This window comes from Marmota monax, unplaced genomic scaffold (genome assembly GCF_021218885.2).
Source record: "Marmota monax isolate L192 unplaced genomic scaffold, Marmota_monax_Labrador192_F-V1.1 WCK01_AAM20220418_F8-fsc00002, whole genome shotgun sequence".
Taxonomy (NCBI): Eukaryota; Metazoa; Chordata; class Mammalia; order Rodentia; family Sciuridae; genus Marmota; species Marmota monax.
Window position 1 is genome coordinate 5,214,739 of NW_026693571.1, and position 20,664 is coordinate 5,235,402.

The window sequence follows — 20,664 nt, forward strand, 5'->3', positions numbered from 1 at the left end:
TTCCATGATTTTATGATTTCCAGACTCTCATAAATCTGTGCTGTTTGGCAGCTTTTTGCTCAGATATCACTTTTCCCAGTACAGCGAGGTTGCTAACCCTTTATGACTCTCCTTGAGCATCACCCTTACCGCAGGGTGGAGAACTTGAAGCAGAAAGTAGAGGCCATCAGATGGATATTTTCTCAATTTTGTCCTTTCTACCCTTCCAAAGGTTTCTTACATAATAAAAATTTTGTATTCATTAAACCATAACTTCCCATTTTCCTCCTCACTCTAGCCCCGGATAAACTCTATTCTACTTCCTGTCTCTATGGATTTTCACTTGGCATAATGTTTTTAAACTTCAGTGTAGTTCTCGGCTCATGGCAGGGACACAAAATTACCTTCCTCTTTCTACTAATCTAACTATACTCACTGTTTCTTATAACATACGAGTTAAATTATTATTACAAAGAGTCATTTTGTGGTATTTTAATTTTATATATTTATTTCTCCCATCTTCTCACAAAAGAGTTTATTTCTTCTGCAACAGTTTTTTTAGTTTTATTGTTGTTCTTGTAGTATTTTCATTTTGGACACAGCTGTGCATTCTTTTCTTTTTCTTTTTTGGTATTTTTTAACTGAGAAGTACAAATTGTACAGTGACTCTTCATTTCTTTACATTATTAAAGGCTTCTATATAATGAGTGTTGCCAGCAACATTCCAGCATTATTTCTGAATTCGAGTTGATATTGATCCTTATTATATCCCCCAATGCACCCTCTGCATTTTGTCTTTGCATTTTTACTCATGTTATATTCTTGTCCAATTTCATGCGGCTGTGAAGTTCTGACACATACTTCAAAGGTAACCTCTTCTCAGATCCTCTGGAACTACTAGTACAACACCTTCTTCTGAATTCTTTTAGTACCTCTGGTCTGTCTCTCCCATTCAGAACTGGTAATCTTGGGGCCTTAGAGTACAGGTGCCAGGCTGGCAGAACACACTGAAGCATGGGCAGGAAACTAAATAGTTGGGCCTTCTGGAGAAGGAACTATAAGACTATTGCTGGAACTGTTACTTAACAATTCATGCATTTTTATCTTTTCTTGTCCCCATAGGAATTTAAGTTTAAACTACTCTCAACTTCAGTTTTCCTAAAATAGACATAATGCTTCTTGCCCTACTTAAGTCACAGCATTATTATAATACCAAATTAAAGAAATGTGAAGAGGCTAACAAAGACTATTCAGATGGGAACTGATATTAAAAATGGAGTTAACCTGTGAATAAGAAAGATAGCTTCAGCTTTTTAAAGATATCCAACACAACAACGGGTAATATGCAAATGCATTAGGATGCAAGAGAGACTCTAAAACCACTAAGCCATTTAAGCAAACCAGGGCAGGCTTTGTGCTTTTGTTATTTTGTTGAAAAAGTAATTTAGACTGGGCATGGTGGACACATCTGTAATCCCACTGGATCCAGAGGCTGAGGCAGGAGGATCATGAGTTCAAAGCCAGCCTCAGCAAAAGTGAGGCGCTAAGCAACTCAGTGAGACCCTGTCTCTAAATAAAATACAAAATAGGGCTGGGGATGTGGTTCAGTGATCAAGCGCCTCTAGGTTCAATCCGCAGCACCCCCCTGCCAAAAAAAAAAAAAAAGAAAGAAAGAAAAAAGAAAGACAGAAAAAGTAATTTAGGATATTTTGTTGACAACAGGAAATATCTCATTCCTAAGACCTTTGAGCTGGAAAAACAGCAGTGGCTTCTAAAGCCAGAGTCACAATCATTCAGCCCAAGCAGAGTCACTCATTTTGCTTAGATTTTCATCTGACTTTCAGACTTTGTTATAGTAGTGCCACTATTACATTTGTTGGTAGATCTAGTTTAAAAGGTGAAAGAAAATGTTGAACTTATTTAAAAAAAATAAGAATCACTGTTAAAGAATTAAGAAGCCAAATAAAACAACAACAACAGGAATAATTTGAGGGGGAGGGGGAGTCCAATGGGTTTTTCTGGCCTGCACAGCTTACCTGGCAGACACATTAGTTGTAAAGGAAACACATTCATTGACAAATGTTAGGGGTGTGGTTCCTGTAATGTCTTCCCACTGCGCAGGGGTGGTTCCACCTGAAATAACACGATTGTGGAAGAAAGTTAGGCAAAACTCCAGACTCTGGGTCATAAAATAAAGTCTCTGTGTTTCTGGCTGTGTTCATGCACGTAATCCCACCCACCCCTCAAAATGACATATTGAGAACAAAATGGCAAAACTACATGCTAAAAAAATGATACGTGGAACACAAGCAGCAGACACCACCATTCAAGAAACCAAATTTCAGGGAGGTTGTTTGAATAACTGTTTATTAAGTGTTCCATTCTCTGCCTGACGTTCTGAAGCTTTTATCATAATTGCTAGGCTTTGAAGGTAGTTTTAGATCATATACACTTATTTTAAAAGATTCAATTAAAGAGTTTCAGGAATAAGAGAATATTTATATTGTTTATTATTTTAATATCTAGAAATACTAAATATCCAATATTTAGTATTTTCTTATTCCTGAACTTCACATTCTGTACAACCATTTTTAAAAGATGAAATTTCCTATCCACTTAAAATTGAAGATTGGAAAAAAAGAATGCCTCAAAAATATTAAGAGCTCAACATATACTGCAGGACAAATGAACAAATATATGAATGGCAAAGATCAGCCTATGTATATAGGTAGATCATCATGAGGGCCAGTAACCTCTTATTTCTACTGAGCAGTGAGGAGGAATATATGTCTGAAATGGAGACAGACCTTGACTCTAAGAGGGAAATGGCTTATCAAAGAAAGATTACAGATGTTTACTCCATTAGGCCTTTAAGATATATATTCTTATCAGAATTATAGAATACAGAAAAATACAAAATTCCACGCACCTACATATTTTTGAAATTAACACATAAATGTACTAATTTTTCAAACTATTTTAAATTTAAAAAATTGTTTAGTAAAAGCTCATTGGAAGACATGGTGGATGGTATCTAGGCCCATGTGGTACCTTCAGGGTGCACCACAGACAACTTCTCTCTCCCATTTCACATCCACAGCATCAGGTAGCATACCATAGTGGGAATAATTATACACCCACACTACAAAAAGTATGGGAAAGACACTCAGAAATACTCAGTGATAACCGGAAATAAGCAATTGGAAAAAAGGATGATACGTGAAGCAGATCATTTCGCCCTCTACTCATTACAGTCCACAGAGAGTTGAATTTTGTCACATTACTAAACTTATGGCATAATCTTGATGGTTTCTCCTTCTTAAGTATAGAAAACACAATAATAAGGGAGAAATAGAGAGGGAGAAATAAATAAGGGTGAACATTTCTGTTAATACGAAGGAGAAATAAAAAAAAAAATTGAACAATACCAAAACAACCATGAATGGCTATTTTTCTTTCTTATGATAATATTGATATTTTATTGAATGCCAACACTATAATTACTGATATATTTGGAAATTATCAAATTACATAGCCCTAAAACAAATTATTTGTGTGGACGTTTTTGCCTGTATCTGTGGTAGTTTTATTATGAAGAGACAACCAGTGTTTTAGGGAATATCTTTGGAGAGTTTGATAGTTGTCTGACAGCTACTATTACTATCAATTGAAGAGACCAAAAATCAGTTAATCATTAGAAAACCTTTACTTTGTTTCTCCAAAGCTAGTTCAATAAATCAGTGATAAAGACATGAGCTACCCTAGATAGACCAGTTGGGTTGAACCACTGGGTAAAATTCAGAATATTCTTTTCCACCCAGTAGATATAAGGGAATGTCTTCAGTGAAGACCTGAAGCCTGGGCTGGGGAGATATCTGGACTGGGGTTTGAATGTCAACTCTTCCAAATATTTAAGGCATAACTCAGGTATGCTATAGATCTTCCTTCAACCTTAGTTTGTTTTTTGCCAACGTGGGGTTAAAGTTTACTTAAGGGGTTAATTGGGTGGAAATGACTATTCATATATAGTATCTAAGTCTCACATACAGACTACATTTAGTAAATAAGAATTCATTTCCTTTTGGCTTTCGCTTCCCTAATCAATTACAAATGCTTTTCCTGAATTAATGCATATAACCCAGGAGGCATCTTATGACAAAGGCAATTTAATTTTTACAATTATCTAAGTTTCTTTTTTCAGAACTCTGTATTATAACATGGTCATATATGACTCACCTGTTATGCTGCATAACAATCTTAAGGTTGGTGCATCTCCCCCAAAACCATTCAGCATGACATCACTTGAAGCTTTGGGGACAGGAATGGTCATGGTGATTGGCTTGTGGAATTTTCTTCTTCTAGGTTCCAAAGTGACTATAGGGCTGAAGGTAGCTTTGTTGCCAAGGATCTTCTTAACCAGCTCACTGTGCATAGGTTGAGCCTTTTCAAAATAAAGAAAAATATTAAAATAAATCATATATTATTACATTTAATGTCAATATCCTATCTAAAGCATTGCTTTTCATTTCACAAATCAGTTTGTGAGACTTCAAATATGGCAATTCCAAGTTTTATATTATTACCAAGCACTCATGTAAATTTGTGAGCTATGATCTCCCATAGTTACTTTGGCACCCCTGGGAATATTTTGATTATTTAACATTTTACTTTCCATTTGAAATGCTCATTTTTAATCAAAGGAATAAATCCACATGAGGATCAACTGCATCCAATATGGGTGTACCTGTAGGCCTACACGGATCCTCTTGGTTAGTGCTCCCTCTGGGAAGACAGCCTGCACCTGGGGTACCACCGTGCTACTCAGCACACCTCCCTCTGGGCCAATCAGGTTGCTGTCCTGTTTGATGCGAGACACCACTGCAAAGTACTGGGGGAAGTCACGTGTGATGATGCGGCAGATTCGCTTCTTCTCTAGGTCTTCTGGGCTATCCAGCACTGAGACAAGAAATACCCATCTTCATGCAGCAAGGATTTCCTTCTGATAGCATTCTAGCAAACTCATTGGCATAGTTAATAGTGAATAGAAGTGGAATCAAAACTTTTTTTTTCAAGTAATAGAAAAATTTATTAAGCAAGGTTACTCTGACACTAGAAAAAATAAATAAACATTGCAGTCTTTTACGACCTGTCAGCATTCAGCTTGTACCTTTTTTTTCTTTGGGAAAACTAGGACTTTCCAGGGCACTGTGAAAGGAAAGCATCTCATACCAGCTGCAGTCCTCCAGGGCTGCCTTTGTAAATGAGGGCATATGAGGGCAAACCTGGAATGACAACGAACCTCTTCTATTCTTGGTTCGTGTGATGGAAAGGAAGTTGTGTATGAACTCCTTTTGTTTGCAGAATTCAAAGTTAGCTCATGACCAGTTATTGTGGTTTTAAGAAATAATATGGCCTTTTGGATTCTCAAGGGAGTGGTACAGGAATAAAATCTGTCTTGAAAGGGTAAGGTTTGTGTTTATGTGTTTATTCTAGTGAGATGGGTGTCTCTGTGATAGTTCCTGTGGCTATAAAAAAAAAATGCATGCTTATGATTTCTGAGTCTCAATATTCCTCCAATGCCAACAACTTACCAAATATGTCATCTAACTTCACAGGGATAGGGTCGTGTACTCTTTATAAGTTGCATTAGTGTAGATATTTAGGACAACACAAAAAATCAGGCGTATTTACAATGTAGAAAATTTGAACTAAGTGGATCACTGAATTTTAAGGGATTATGGAGAGTCATTCACTTTTAGAACACATTTACAATTCATAATACAAGGCAGAAAAAGTATGTTTTTTGACTATTGATTATAACTAGTTACTATAAAAGTCCCAGGATTCGATCCTACAGATATAATTAAAGACTAATACACTGGCAAATACTATCATATACTTAACAAAGAATATATTTAAAAACAGACAAACATAAACATATGAAAATATGATTCTTCATTTAAAATATACTTTTTACATACATAAAGTTATGAGAGTGGGTCCCCATCAAGGCCAAGATGCCAGTGTTCAAGGCTAGATCAGTGACCTGTAAACATCTCAGAGAAAAATATACTAAATCTACATGCTAGCAAAAGAAATGGTCCCAAAAAGTAAAGGTGGCCTAAATATTGCAAGGAATAAGCTTTTTTGGAGGAGCGGGGAGGTTACTGGGGATTGCACTCAGGGGCATTCAACCACTGAGCCACATCCCCAGCCCTACTTTATATTTTATTTAGAGACAGGGTCTCATTGAGTTGCTTAGCACCTTGCTATTGCTGAAGTTGGCTTTGAACTTGAGATCTTCCTGCCTCAGCCTCCTGAGCCACTGGGATTACAGTTGTGCAACCGTGGCGCCAGGTAGGAATAAGTTTTATCAATAAGAATTCTGATCCTTTTTACCTTACTTGGAAGATAATAATAATTTCTTCTTCCATCCCCTCTTTGCATAAGAAATGCTGTTGTCACTTAGGCAAAGAACTTGCCCTATTTCTTCTAGTTTCTTTAAGTGGATTGTGCCTCATCTTAGGACATGGGCATTTTCTCTGTGCAACCTGTGGTGGCCTAATAATGAGCAACTTCCCTTTAGTCAAACAGAGACATTTCAACCTATGGATTAATGGCCAAAGGCAAATTTTGGATTTAGAGATTTAAATTCTAATAAAAAAACTAAGTTCCTCCCTTTGCAGATTTTCATTGTTGTTTTTCATTTCCTCATGGTGGAATATTTTGCCAAGAATGTTCTGTAGTGCAGGCTTTCTTGCTGTAAATTCTTTTAGCTTTTGTTTCTCGTGGAAGGTTTCTATTTCATCATCAAATCTGAAGCTTAATTTTTGCTGGATATAAGATTCTTGGTTGGCATCCATTATCTTAGAGCTTGGTATATGTTGTTCCAGGATCTCCTAACTTTAAGAGTCTGGGTTGAAAACTCTGCTGAGATCCAATTGGTCTTCCCTTATGGGTAATCTGATTTTTCTCTCTTGAGGCCTTTAAAATTCTATCCTTAATCTGTATGATAAGTATTTTCATACTTGGGAATAAATTTAATGAAAGAGGTGAAAGAACTCTACAATGAAAACTACAACAAATACATTAAAGAAAGAAATAAAAGAAGATCTTAGAAGATGAAAAGATCTACCTTGTTTTTGGATAGGCAGAATTAATCATAATGACCATACTACCAAAAACACTATACAGATTCAATGCAATCCCAATCAAAATATCAATGGCATTCCTTATATAAATAGAAAAAGCAATCATGAAATTCATCTGGAAAAATAAGACACCCAGAATAGCTAAAGCAATCCTTAGCAGGAAGAGTGAAGCTGGTGGCATTACTATCCTAGACCTAAAACTATACTACAGAGCAATAGTAACAAAAATAGCATGGTATTGGCACCAAAATAGACCTGCAGACCAGACCAATGGTACAAAATAGAGGACACAGAGTCTAACCCACATAACTTTAGTTATCTTATACTTGACAAAGGCGCCAAAAACATACATTGGAGAAAAGATAGCCTTTTAACAAATGGTGCTGAGAAAACTGGAAATCCACATGTAACAAAATGAAATTAAACCCCTATCTCTCACCATGCACAAAACTCAACTCAAAGTGGATCAAAGACCTAGGAATCAAACCAGAGACCTTGCACCTAATGGAAGAAAAAGTAGGCCCAAATCTCCATCACATCAGATTAGGCCCCAACTTTCTTAACAAAATTCCTGTAGCGCAAGAATTAAAACCAAGAATCAATAAATGGGATGGATTCAAACTAAAAAGCTTCTTCTCAACAAAAGAAACAATCAGTGAGGTGAATAGAGAGCCTATAGAATGGGAGCAAATCTTTACCACAAGCACATCAGATAGAGCACTAATTTCTAGAATATATAAAGCACTCAAAAACCGTAACACCAAAGAAACAAATAACCCAATCAATAAATGGGCCAAGAAACTGAACAGACACTTCTTGGAAGAGGATATACAATCAATCAACAAACATGAAAAAAATGTTCAACATCTCTAGCAATTAGAGAAATGCAAATCAAAGCTACTTTAAGATTTCATCTCACTCCAGTCAGAATGGCAGCTATCAAGAATACAAACAACAATAAGTGTTGGTGAGGATGAAGTGGGGGGAAGGCACACTCATACATTGCTAGTGGGACTGCAAAATGGTACAGCCAATATGGAAAGCAGTATGGAGATTCCTTGGAAAACTGGGAATGGAACCACCTTTTGACCCAACTATCCTACTCCTCGGTTTATACCCAAAGGACTTAAAAACAGCATTCTATAGGGACACAGTCATATCAATGTTTATAGCAGCACAATTCACAATAGCTAAAGTATGGAACCAACCTAGATGCTCTTCAGTAGATGAATGGATAGGGAAACTTTGGTATATATACACAATAGATTAAAAGAGAATAAAATCATGGCATTTGCAGGTAAATAGATGAAATTGGAGAATATAATACTAAGTGAAACAAGCCAATCCCCAAAACCCAAAGGCCAAATGTTTTCTTTGATATGAGGATGCTGACTCATAATGGCAATGGCGGTGGGTGGGGGGAGCATGGGAGGAATGGAGGAACTTTAGATAGGGCAAAGGGGAGGGAGGAGGAAGGAGGGGGAAAGGGGGTAGGAATGATGGTGGAATGAGTTAGACATCATTACCCTAAGTACATGTGTAAGACATGAATGGTGTGAAAATACTTTGTATACAATCATTGAAAAATTGTGCTCTATATGTGTAATAAGAAATAAACTGCATTCTGCCCTTATGTATAACAAATTAAAATAAATTTTAAAAAATGAAATAAAAAAAACTAAGTTCCTCAAGTTGATATGTATGTGCATGTATGCAATTCAATCCTAGCTAACTCCTTATTTGAATTATAGGTAGAAGATTGAATGAACCTAATTTTCCTACTGCTTTAATAATAGAAAGTTTAAAAAGAAATTAGATTATTCTAGAATGTACTAGTGATGGAAAGATGCAAGTTTTCCAACCAAAGAGCTTAGCATTTTTTACCAGTATCTTAAATATAGTTTTTCAGGTTAGGCATTTAAAAAAAAAAACATACTTTACCATTTAATATCACTTCATTCTGTCATGGGGCAACAATGTCTGTTCTACCACTAGTTTTAGATTCAAAGAAGTTTGCATTAAAGATGAAAGCTTACACTTGTACATTGCTGGTGGGACTGCAAATTGGTGCAGCCAATTTGGAAAGCAGTATGGAGATTTCTTGGAAAGCTGGGAATGGAGCCACCATTTGACCCAGCTATTCCCTTTCTCGGTCTATTCCCTAAAAACCTAAAAAGAGCGTGCTACAGGGACACCGCTACATCGATGTTCATAGCAGCACAATTCACAATAGAAAGACTGTGGAACCAACCTAGACGCCCTTCAATAGACGAATGGATAAAAAAAAATGTGGCATTTATACACAATGGAGTATTACTCTGCATTAAAAAATGACAAAATCATAGAATTTGCAGGGAAATGGATGGCATTAGAGCAGATTATGCTAAGTGAAGCTAGCCAATCCCTAAAAAACAAATGCCAAATGTCTTCTTTGATATAAGGAGAGTAACTAAGAACAGAGTACGGACGAAGAGCAGGAGAAGAAGATTAACATTAAACAGGGATGAGAGGTGGGAGGGAAAGGGAGAGAGAAGGGAAATTTCATGGAAATGGAAGGAGACCCTCAGGGTTATACAAAAGTACATACAAGAGGAAGTGAGGGGAAAGGGAAAAATAATACAAGGGGGAGAAATGAATGACAGTAGAGGGGGCAGAGAGAGAAGAGGGGAGGGGAGGGGAGGGGAGGGGGGATAGTAGAGGATGGGAAAGGCAGCAGAACACAACAGACACTAGTATGGCAATCTGTAAATCAATGGATGAGTAACTGATGTGATTCTGCAATCTGTATATGGGATAAAAATGGGAGTTCATAACCCACTTGAATCAAAGTGTGAAATATGATATATCAAGAAATTTGTAATGTTTTGAACAGCCAACAATAAAAATTAAAAAAAAAAGATGAAAGCTTGCTGTATCTCCTTTTAAAATGCTATGCTTGCTATCTTGAAGGATTTTCTTGTCTGAATGTAACAGGAGGAGAATTAGGCAAATGTGTTGAGTACCCTGCCTCACCACCATTTGAACACAGCAGATAGCTTCTGTAGAAAAACATCACAAGGGACACACACACACACACACCACACAAATCACTGGACTATAAGAAAGAAATGCAATATATTCATGCTTCCATTTTTCCTTTCTTTTAAACCTCTTAATCCAAAGGTACCTTCATCCATGCCGTTAAGGATTTCATTCAGTTCATCTTCGGTGTATTCACAGAAATGCTCTTTCCAGCTGTCCCCATTCTCACTGCGCAGGACCACCAGTTCCCTCTCCTTTCCTCGAAGGGCCGCAAAGTGGGGGATCTCCACGATCACAGGCCTGACATAGCAATGCAGAACATTTAGTGTGGACAGGAGCCAACCAACAGCAAGACAAGCACCTCGACTCTGTCTGTTGCAAAGTGACCTGGAATTCTGCTCTTCTGGGGACAGGAACATAGTGGGCCATCCTCTGGAGCCCATTAGTTAGCAGATAGATGGTCGCACAGTGGCACTCCACCTCAGGGGCACCGATCCTCACATACATGCTGCTACCTTAAGCCAATGTTTCCCTGTGAGTGCATGTGGCATTCTGGAACTTCTCCTTTGATAAATGTAAGTATACACATTTAACCAAAAGAAATGTACATGCATATCTACGATGTATGCCAATCTCCTAAAACATTTTCTACAAGGTGCAAAATGACAAAATGGTTTAAGAGGAAAAATGGCTCATACATTGCATAATTCGATGTGTCGTAAATGAGGAGATGTCATAAAGGTAGACTACGTGTGCTAATGAGCCATGCACTCATGGGTTTTGCTTGTACTGTCTTCATTCAAGGAAACAATAGGCATGTGCACACAGCGTGGCCCTGATTGAGCCCCTCCACTGGCAACCCAAGTGTGTCCAATGCCTATTATATTCAGGATTCGAAACATGCACCATCCTGCAATTTTTAGGTCAAATTCATTCTCAAAATATATAGAGGCTCTTGATTTTTGAGTCCAGGTTGCTTTGATACAGACTCCAAACTTGTCATAACAACATCATAACTAGCACATAGTACAACTAGGCAGATCTCATGCTTAAACGAAAATGAAGGTCACAGCACTTTAAGGGAAAAGATATAAAAACATCACTCAAAAATAAAAGTCACATACCACAAGGGTCAGAAATGGTCCACTAAAGATAGGTTATACAGAGTTTAAATCATAGAGAGGGACATGTCATGGGCACAATGACGAAAAGAGAAATCATATTGCAGAAGAAGGAGAAGAATGGGGGGCCAGCAGCCATCAATTTGTTTTAAGTCACTCCTACCCAAGGAATTTGGTTCCAGGAGGCCCCAGCTGAAGGATGCGGCTGACCAAACTTTCTCCCTCATTAAGTGGGGGAGGAGCCGTTGGCAGGTGAAGTTTACTGAGTACATCCAAAGCAGCAGTGAAAGAAAGAACATAAGTAAGCTTTAGGTATTGTCTTCCACAGAACCCCAGCGTCGCCAGCTGATCCACAGGGTGAACTTTGGTTTCACTCTGCGTTTGGTTCTGCCCCCTCCATTGGTCACAATGAGCAAGGAACCGAGACCCAGAGTGTACAATGGAGGCGCATCTGTGCGAGGACAGCACCTGGCTGTCAGATCAGTCCCTATCAGGTTCACTGCCAGGGCACTAGCCAAAAAAAAAAAAAAAAATAGAAAAAATGTTCCATGGGAAAGACAAAGCTGTTGGGAATATAATAAAAACTCTGCTCCGTACAGAGGCCAGATGTTTTCATGGATATTCCCCAACAGATTTGAAGATTATTTAAAAACCTAAAACTACCTGAGCAGAGGGTAAGTATGAAAAGAATCATCAGGGAAAACTCGAAACATAACGGCATTTTCTGATGCAACCCAGAACTTCACAGGCTCCTTCTAAGGCTCTGATCCATCTGACAGAAGGACATGGGAGGTGGTTTCTACAATTGGGAAATACTAACACACCCTTTTTCAGGTGTGAAAGTAATTTGGAGTAGCCTGTTAACTGTTTGCTCCAAATTACAGGCTTTAGAACCTCTCCTGAGTTCTAAAGCGAGAAATCCTCTCCCCAGTATGACACCGACAACATGAAAGAGTTCATGATTAATAAGTTTTCTCCATTTTTTTTTAAAGCACCAAGACTTGATATGAGGAGACTTAAATACAATTGATTTGTTTCAATATGTTTTGAAACGTGTCCCCCTCCACAACTTCATCCTTTGGTCCGCTTTCAGGGATAGCTATTCCTTTCTTGACACATTGAGATGCCACTTAAAATAACAGCAGCCGTACAGACAAACAGAAGAAATGAGAAATGCTAATTTCTGCTCAAAATTGCCAAAATGACCTCAGGTGGAAGTTAGTCTTGATGATTGCACCTTAAAACACGATGTGGCTAAATAGACAGCTTAGTTTAATGTTAAGGCTCAAGGTAGCAATTTTGATTTTTGGATATTCCATAAAGGCAACACTGCTTTTCAAAATGAAGATAATGATTCTGCGTCAAAAACGACATGAGGCTATAAATACATTTTTGTTTGGAATAGAGCAGTATTTTTCTTTTTTTTCTTTATACTTTGCCACTTAAGTCTCAGGTGAGAAAAAAAAATACCTACCATCAACTAAAATATGGTTACTTGCAAAGGGAATCTGGCAGGTCTGATGACATCCAAAGAGAAAGAATAATAATCAGCCTGAGTGTTTAACTCCTAAATGCCTTAAAAGAAGAGGCATGTAAGTGGAGTCGAGCATTCAGGTCTGACTTCCAATTTTTAAAAATTTCATAGGAGCCGATCCTCTTTCAAAGTGGTTTGACGTACCTGTTTTCATTCCATCCTAGTGATTTCATGTAGAGGACACAAGCTCATCGGTGTCTAAGTGGGAGGCTTATCAGAAACCCTTACCCAAGGAACTGAGCACCAGAAGGTCCGACTTCGATCAGGCGACTGGCCAGGCCTTCTCCTTCCACCATTGGAGGCATGGTCGCCAATCTGTGGCGTTTGACCAGCCGGCAGGTGACTCGTGTTGGGGCAGTACATTTCCGAGGTGGGATAATGATTCGGAGCCCATTGTGTCTGCATCCTCGCATAGCGCCACCTCGGGCATCCACCATAAAACTAACCAGGAAGCTAAAAATTAAAATAGAATGTCAGGTAGGTTTTGAAATATTAGAGCAAATTATCAAGTTTTGTGAAGTTAATTTTTTTCCCTAATAATTTGGCCTCAAACTTTTTTCTTTTTTATTTAAGTAGATGGTGGTAAATCATTTGTTTTCAAAAGTTACCATATACCAGTGTCTTTATTTCTGCTATGTTTTTTTTTTGTATAATTTTCATCTGTTACTAAAGAAGAATTATAATTTTGTTGACAATGTTGATTTTAAACATAAACTGTAAGATTAAAATATGTCCAAATGATTTTTAAAGTAACTGGAATGAAATTATATAAAAAATACTGAGAAGTCTCCTTTTGGTAAAAGCGTGAAGACTTCTGTTTCCTCATATGTTGAATAATCCACATGTTGAAATAAAGTGAAGCTAGATCAGAGAGGAAAGACCGAATTAACAGTTTTTCTGAGTTAACTCAAGACGATTTTTCAAAATAAATCTTGTCCAGCTCATTTTGATAGGATCTTATGACTTGATAAAAATATTCGATAGCTGTCTTCCAAGGTCAAATCCATGCCAACACATCCTGCGCCAACATCATCTTACCCAGGATGCAGATTTTTAATGATTGCATTCTAAAAGGAGAAAAGCAAAATGACTAAATGTTTTGGATTGAACCAGTTTGCTAGATAAAATGTACTTTTTCACTTTTTAAATAGGAGTCTTTCTGCCAGGCCACCTGACTGAAACAAAGAAGATGGGCACTGGAAGCAGCTGAGTCCCTTGTGCTCTGTTTCTTTCTTTTTCTTTTTCTTTTTTTCTTTTTTTTTTTTTTTGGTAGCAGGGGTTACTGGGAATTGAACTCAGGGGCACTGGACTGTTTAGCCACATCCCCAGCCCTATTTTGTATTTTATTTAGAGACAGGGTCTCACTGAGTTGCTTAGTGCCTTGCCATTGCTGAGGCTGTCTTTGAACTCACAATCCTCCTGCCTCAGCCTCCCAAGCCTCTGAGATTACAGGCGTGCGCCAGGATGCCTGGCTCCTTTGCTCTGTTTCTGAACCATCATTTCACAAGTGGGAAACTCTGAGCTCTGTTAGTGGAGAATATTTGTGCATCATGATTTTCCCCAAAGTATAATAAATTGAATGTGGCAAGTCATAATTTAGAAATATAAAAGCACCTCTATTACTTTTGCTCCTTGCCTACTAAATCAATCATTCATGGCAAAGAGATCTATAACCTAAGGTGACTCAGCTTTTTTAAGTGTATCAAGAGAAAGCAGTGGTCTTATCTTTGAAGTTGTTTCCTTTGGGATGGTTATAGATCCTGCTCCAGCTTAACCTGGACATCTGTTAGACATAACACTTATGAAAGTTTCTTAGGCACTCACTTTCTCAAGGAGCAAAAATTATATAACATGACAATCTAATTGTCATGCACACTTGTGCCAAGATACATACCAATAGGGTGTAGGCTCTTACCCAATTGCACTAATGTCTTCCCTATTTTCATTGCATTTGCAAGATCATTACACCAAGACAAAAAAAAAATAGGAAAGCAACATATAGGTGTTTCATGGATCTACTTATAACTTAACCAGCAAAGAACCAGCTTTGACACACCTAGATATTGCTTCCAAGACAACATTGAAAACAATTGAAAGGTATTTTATCAAAGTAAGTTACAGGATAGAAACACAATACACTTATGTTATTTTTAGACAAGTGAAGAATAATATCTTAGCATCTTCTTCATAGCAGAACATAGAACTCATTAAGCATGCCATTAAACAGAAATCTGTCGCTAGTAATAAAAAACGGGTGCGAAGAAGCCCAGTGTGCCTGTCTGAAGCACGTCATGCAGTATGAGACCATGGGAAGAGGCACACAGTCCTCCCACATGCACGAGCCAGGCCAGATCTGCCATTCCTCCCTAGCCTTGGAGTTCCCAGGAAAGGAAGAAAACTGGGGAATACAATCAACATTTCAATACTGAAGTGTTGATGTTTCTGGTCTTTATCAAAAAACAATGAGAAAATATTGGCTCTTATTATTAGTCTTTAATATAAATTCTTAAAATTTTCTTTAATAGCGTATCTTACTCTCCAAATAAAATTCAGCAGTCATGCAAAGTAGAAATTCTTATTGAAGTTTTCTAAATTGTGAGATACAATGTTATTACAATTTTAATTTTTATCTAACTTTTAAATATAAAAGAATTAAAAGAACTGGTAACATAAAGATAAAGGCTTCCTTTCCATTTTATTATTTTATTTGATTATGATATTTGTATTGATTTTCATTTAAAAGTAGGGAAAAAAGCTTACATTTTAACTAAAAATGTTTCCAAACTAGTTATAACATTTTTGACTCATTGATAATTAACAGTATTACGTCCTCTGTTTTTAAAAATCTATTTACTATTATCTGTATGGCAAAAAGAGAAAAGGGACTAAAGCTAGTCAAGGGATTATTATAAAATATCTCATTAATGTTATGAATCCTCAATAGTATCTGTACTTTTTGAAGGCATTTAAGAAGTTTCAGTGCTCATATTATTTGCTATCACATTTCCACTGTATCTGCCACAGTGGAGGCATATGGCCTATATATCAATTCTCCATCTAGAAGAACATGGATAACATCTACCTTCTTGGGTTCCCTTGTCTAAACAGTGAATTGCAGTAGCTGTGTTCTTGACCATAACAATGTCAAATAACCACATGTTCAATTACTTTCCATGATTTCGTGTAGCTGAAACCCTCTTTTTATTCTCCTTGCTCCATGATTTCCATTTCCACACTCCTCTTCATGTCTTTGTTACCTTCCTATTAAGAACCAGGTGGTGCTTCCAAGAAGCTCACGGTCTAAGCCCAGATGTCTCCTGATGGCTTCATCGTTGCTCAGAACTGCTAACTTCCTGATCAGTGAGAAATGGACTACAGCCCCATTTAGGAAACACCCAAATGCCATAAAAGGCAGTGAATATGTTCTCCATATTTCTTCCTGTGTCAGTGCTTAGAACAGTGTGGGTCCTGCAACATGTGGTAGGTAATTTTTGAATCAATAAATGAATGGAAGAGTGAAAAGGCCAGTTATGAGACATTGTCTAAATTTGTGTCTAATGAGGAAGGATGAAGTAAGAGGTAACTTAATTTTTTTGGTCTCTAGACAATTATTCCAGAACTCTTTCCAATTACTCCACTCACATGTAGCAAAGCAGTTTGAAAGGCCTTTTTAATTCATTATAGTTTGTCAGCTTATTTCTGCTCCAAAATGAGATATCTAATGTATTTATTTCCCTTGGCAGAGAACTTGTAGAAAATGGTACTAAGCAAAAACCAAGAATTCGAATTTAATGAAGCAAATACTTTAATTAGGAATAAAAATTGTATGAAGAAAGACCAAAGATAGGGAATCCAAAGTAAAAGTTCTTAAGGACTAAAGCTGCAAGCTAATAAATTTACCTGTAAGTATCTCTGTATCATCATAAATCAGGAAAATAATATTTAAGTATTGCACCAAATGCAAATCAAATTGGAAAAATAAAATGCAAAAATGCATAATTTGGGAGGCGACTTGAATTTCTAAAGAAAATAAAGCTTTTTGTTTTCATCAAGTAACTAAAGAAATGGCACAGAAAATGACAAACCGTAGTTTGTAGTGAGGCAATTTCTTCAGGAAGAGAGAACAGAGAAGAATGTCAAGTAGAAAGATGACTTGTAAGACATGAAAGAACTAAATATTGACAGTCAAAATGAATAAAAATGTAAGTCTAGCAAGAAAATATTCTAAACAAATGAGACTCAAATAGTGCAATTGCCAAATGACTAATAAAAATTTTGAACTTATGAAGTTGCAAAGTATAAGAAGCTTTTTCTTTAAATAAGAAGGAATTGGAGAAATAATGACCCTAGTTTATATCTAGTTACTGATGAAAAGTCTACTGGTAAAGGTCAATATATAATCAGTTAAGCCCAAAGTTCCTAATACAAAATTGGGTAAGCATTGAGAGTTTTCATTAAAGGTAGCAGAATATCAAAAAGTGCCACTATTGAGACAGGTAGTAGAATTGGGGGATGATTATTCTTCTAGGTACAAAAAAGCTGCAGAAAGCAGATCATAAGAGACTATTTTACCTTTATGTACCATAGAACAAGAGAAAGGTTGGAAGGCGTGAGCCATGAGATGAGTCAGTCACCATGTTAGAGTTGATCAAATAAATATGATTTTCTTAAGTGTTGAGAAGATTAAAAATGAGACAAGATAATGCCTGTAAACATTTAGAGATGAAAAGAATTAAAGTAAAAAACACATAATTAGATACATATAAAAAAGACAACAAATAGATCAAAGCTTAGCTCTACATGCTATGAGATCTAAGACTGAAGCCTCCTGTCAGTGAGGGGTAATCGTATTACATATTAAGGTTATGGTGAGAATTAAGTCGTATGGGTAAACATACAGAATTCAATAAATGCTTGCTTCCAGCGTCTTCTTTTACCTGTAGCCACAGAGTTTTATATATTTTGGATGTCTTATAAGTTATGACCACATAAAAATAGGAAAACTAAAATTTTTTGAGACCCACCAATGAACCTGGATCTGTGCTAAGTAGTTTAATAAGATTTTATAGAGTTTTTTTTTGTTTATGAAATTTACTATTTAAATAAAATGTAAAAATGCTATTATTGCAGGGCACAGGATAATGTAACGCGCATCATGCTCTTCACTGGTTGTAGACCTGTTTCTGTCTTGAATTATCACTGTAACCACAGGAAGGTCACTTAACATCTTCATAAGTTTTAGTTTTCTCATCCATAAAATGAGAGACATCAATGAACAAACTCTAAGTTGCTTCCCAAAGGTTAAAATGTTATGTGTAGCTTCCTATTGAGTAGGTTAGAAAACCTACTGGAATCTTCCATTTTAGATGTTCTGGAAGAATTCCTAAGTGGAAAATAAGAATTTTGTATTATTTTTGCCTTACAGTTAAAATAGCTGCTTTGCTGAAATATGTATATGAACTACACTAAACATCAACTAAAGACTATACAGACAAAAAAAAAAAAACAAAAAAAAAAAACCAGGTAACGTTCAGCTTTAATAGCATATCTTACTCTCCAAATAAAATTCAGCAGTCATGCAAAGTAGAAATTCTTATTGAAGTTTTCTAAATTGTGAGATACAATGTTATTACAATTTTAAAAGAAAGCAAAAGCAATCCACTATTATTATGCAGATGACTTGCCTACAAATATTCAATTTGATTAGCTAAATGGGTACATGCTTCAGAGTCAGCAGAAAACAATGATCTGGTCTTTTGAGGACTATATCTGCACCCCAAAAGTTACTGATACTTAGTTTTACTTTTAATTCATCCAGGACGATGGGGGTAGGGACAAGGAGATTGCAACATTCATAGTTAGTTACTGGGTGAAAGAAAAGGAAAAAATAAGTCAGGGTGCTTCAGTGATCCACATATACATAGCAAGAGGGTCTCAAATTAAATTCAATTTCCAAGATACTGTGAGAAAATCACACCATGAGCTTTTTCTCGTCTATAAGTCCCTTGATTCCTTCCTAATTCTCTGAATTCCATAAACTGAAAAGTTGATAAAAATGGGCTTTGAAAATATGTTTCCAATTTGTTAAAATCACCATCACCAAATAATTATTTGTCAATCATTATATGTTCACATACAGAAAGATAATATTTAGTGGATGTTTGAGAAAAAGTAAAAGGATACGTTTTCAATAATGCTAATATTGTCTAAATTGTAGACTCTTGATCTATAGTATCATCATGGATGACTAAAGAATTATCCTCTAATCAGCAGTCTGCAACCTCTAAAAATAACTTTATTATAATGACATAGAATAATAGCTTATTTTAGAAAGCGGACTAGAATCATTCTATAGTACAATTTCCAAAATATCATAAGGTTATACTTAAAGCAGTACTAGCAAGGAAATTCACTATTAATAAACTTTCAGCCTTTGGCTCACCTAAAATATGGTAAGACCAAACAAAGCTAAAACAAAATCAAAAAGCCTGCTAAGTGCCACTTAAAATGATAATCTTCAATAAAACTCTAAAATAATTCAATTAATTTGCATAATTGCAGAGAACAACATATTTTAGCTCTGTGTAGCACTTTTTCTCACAAAAAGAAGCTGAGATGTGGAGACCCACGACCAAGACAGGCACCCCATATTAATCTGGGCACAGCCCCACCTTATTTCCACTGACAGTAAATAAAGCAACTTTCCCTTTGCAGAGAGAGAATGGGAAAGTGAACCATGCTCATGATTTAGAGAACATAAACCTATCTGTTTGGCTAGGTATCTTCCACACTAAAGCATCCTGAGGTTGGGGATATGCGGAAGGAGATGGTGAAATTGGGAGAGGAATAGGCAACAGATTCAGAGAAGGAATTATGCAGAAGTTCACCTGCTGTTGTCACGATCAAGACATGGAGAGGTGCGGCTGCAATAGAATAGATACTTTAGCACAGAGAAGGAATGGATAAAGTGAAATATAAAGAATGAAATCAGAAGCGACTTTCAACTGAAATATATAACTTATATACCAACACAGTATTCACTAAAAAAATTTTTAAAAAGATGGAAATACAATGAGACAGCTCTATGCAAATGCTGAAAGAAAGACAAGGTGTGGGGGCTTTGTAGCTACTCCCAGTTAAGGAAACTGCAGATGTTATAAAATCACTGGATGTAGATTTTGTAGCATTATTGAACATTGGTTCATGGGAACACTTAAAGTCTAAGTGTTCAAGAAGCTATGACATGTCAAGGGGTATTATAATGAAAAATATACATTTGACTTGATGGACATAATTTTGACTCAAAAATTTTTTCATTCATACTTCTAAAACTTTTAGAACAATGATAATACATTTTGGGCTACCACAAAAGAAATGCAAACAGAAAATGCATAATTTAAAACATAGCTTCAATGACAAACAGCATAAACTCTAAGGCAAAATAGAAAACATTAATTACCTACCAGTCTGTAACAAAATACTAAGCAAATGAATTCTTAGTGCTTTTTTTTTTTTTTAAATAACTTAATTCCCTGCTTTGGAGATTGTAGTCTTCTGCACTGGACCTAATGTTAAATCCCACTCTATGGTTCTACCCTTCACTTCTCTTCTACCTGTGAATCTGCTTTTCTTGGAAACTTTCCATATGTTTTCAAATAGTTCACTTGTATTTTCAACACTTGATGACATACAGAAGTATACACGTTTAATGGACTAGAAATCCAATCTTACAAAACAGGTTGTTTTGCTAGTTATAAAAAGTTTTGTTTATCCAAAAGAATTTGCCTATATGTATCTAAAAGAGACCATAGGGTGTGATAAAACACATGAACAAGTAAATCACCACTATAAGTACTTG

At 36.4% G+C, this 20,664-nt stretch overlaps 1 protein-coding gene across 14 annotated transcripts in view; it reads right to left on the minus strand.

The window, feature by feature from the left end:
* The window catches only part of Ank2 (ankyrin 2), a 234,482-nt gene that overhangs the window by 38,755 nt on the left and 175,063 nt on the right, over positions 1 to 20,664 (minus strand). For 8 of the 14 annotated variants that reach the window (XM_046458781.2, XM_046458782.2, XM_046458787.2 and 5 more), the window contains 5 exons: positions 13,035 to 13,259; positions 10,297 to 10,451; positions 4,724 to 4,935; positions 4,216 to 4,420; positions 2,016 to 2,112 (listed from right to left, as the gene is read on the minus strand). In XM_046458781.2, coding sequence (XP_046314737.1) covers positions 2,016 to 2,112; positions 4,216 to 4,420; positions 4,724 to 4,935; positions 10,297 to 10,451; positions 13,035 to 13,259 — 894 coding nt within the window. Of the gene's footprint in view, positions 1 to 2,015; positions 2,113 to 4,215; positions 4,421 to 4,723; positions 4,936 to 10,296; positions 10,452 to 11,435; positions 11,535 to 13,034; positions 13,260 to 19,693; positions 19,730 to 20,664 lie in introns of all 14 variants that reach the window. The other 6 variants (XM_058583755.1, XM_058583754.1, XM_058583757.1 and 3 more) reach the window with 2 other exon arrangements.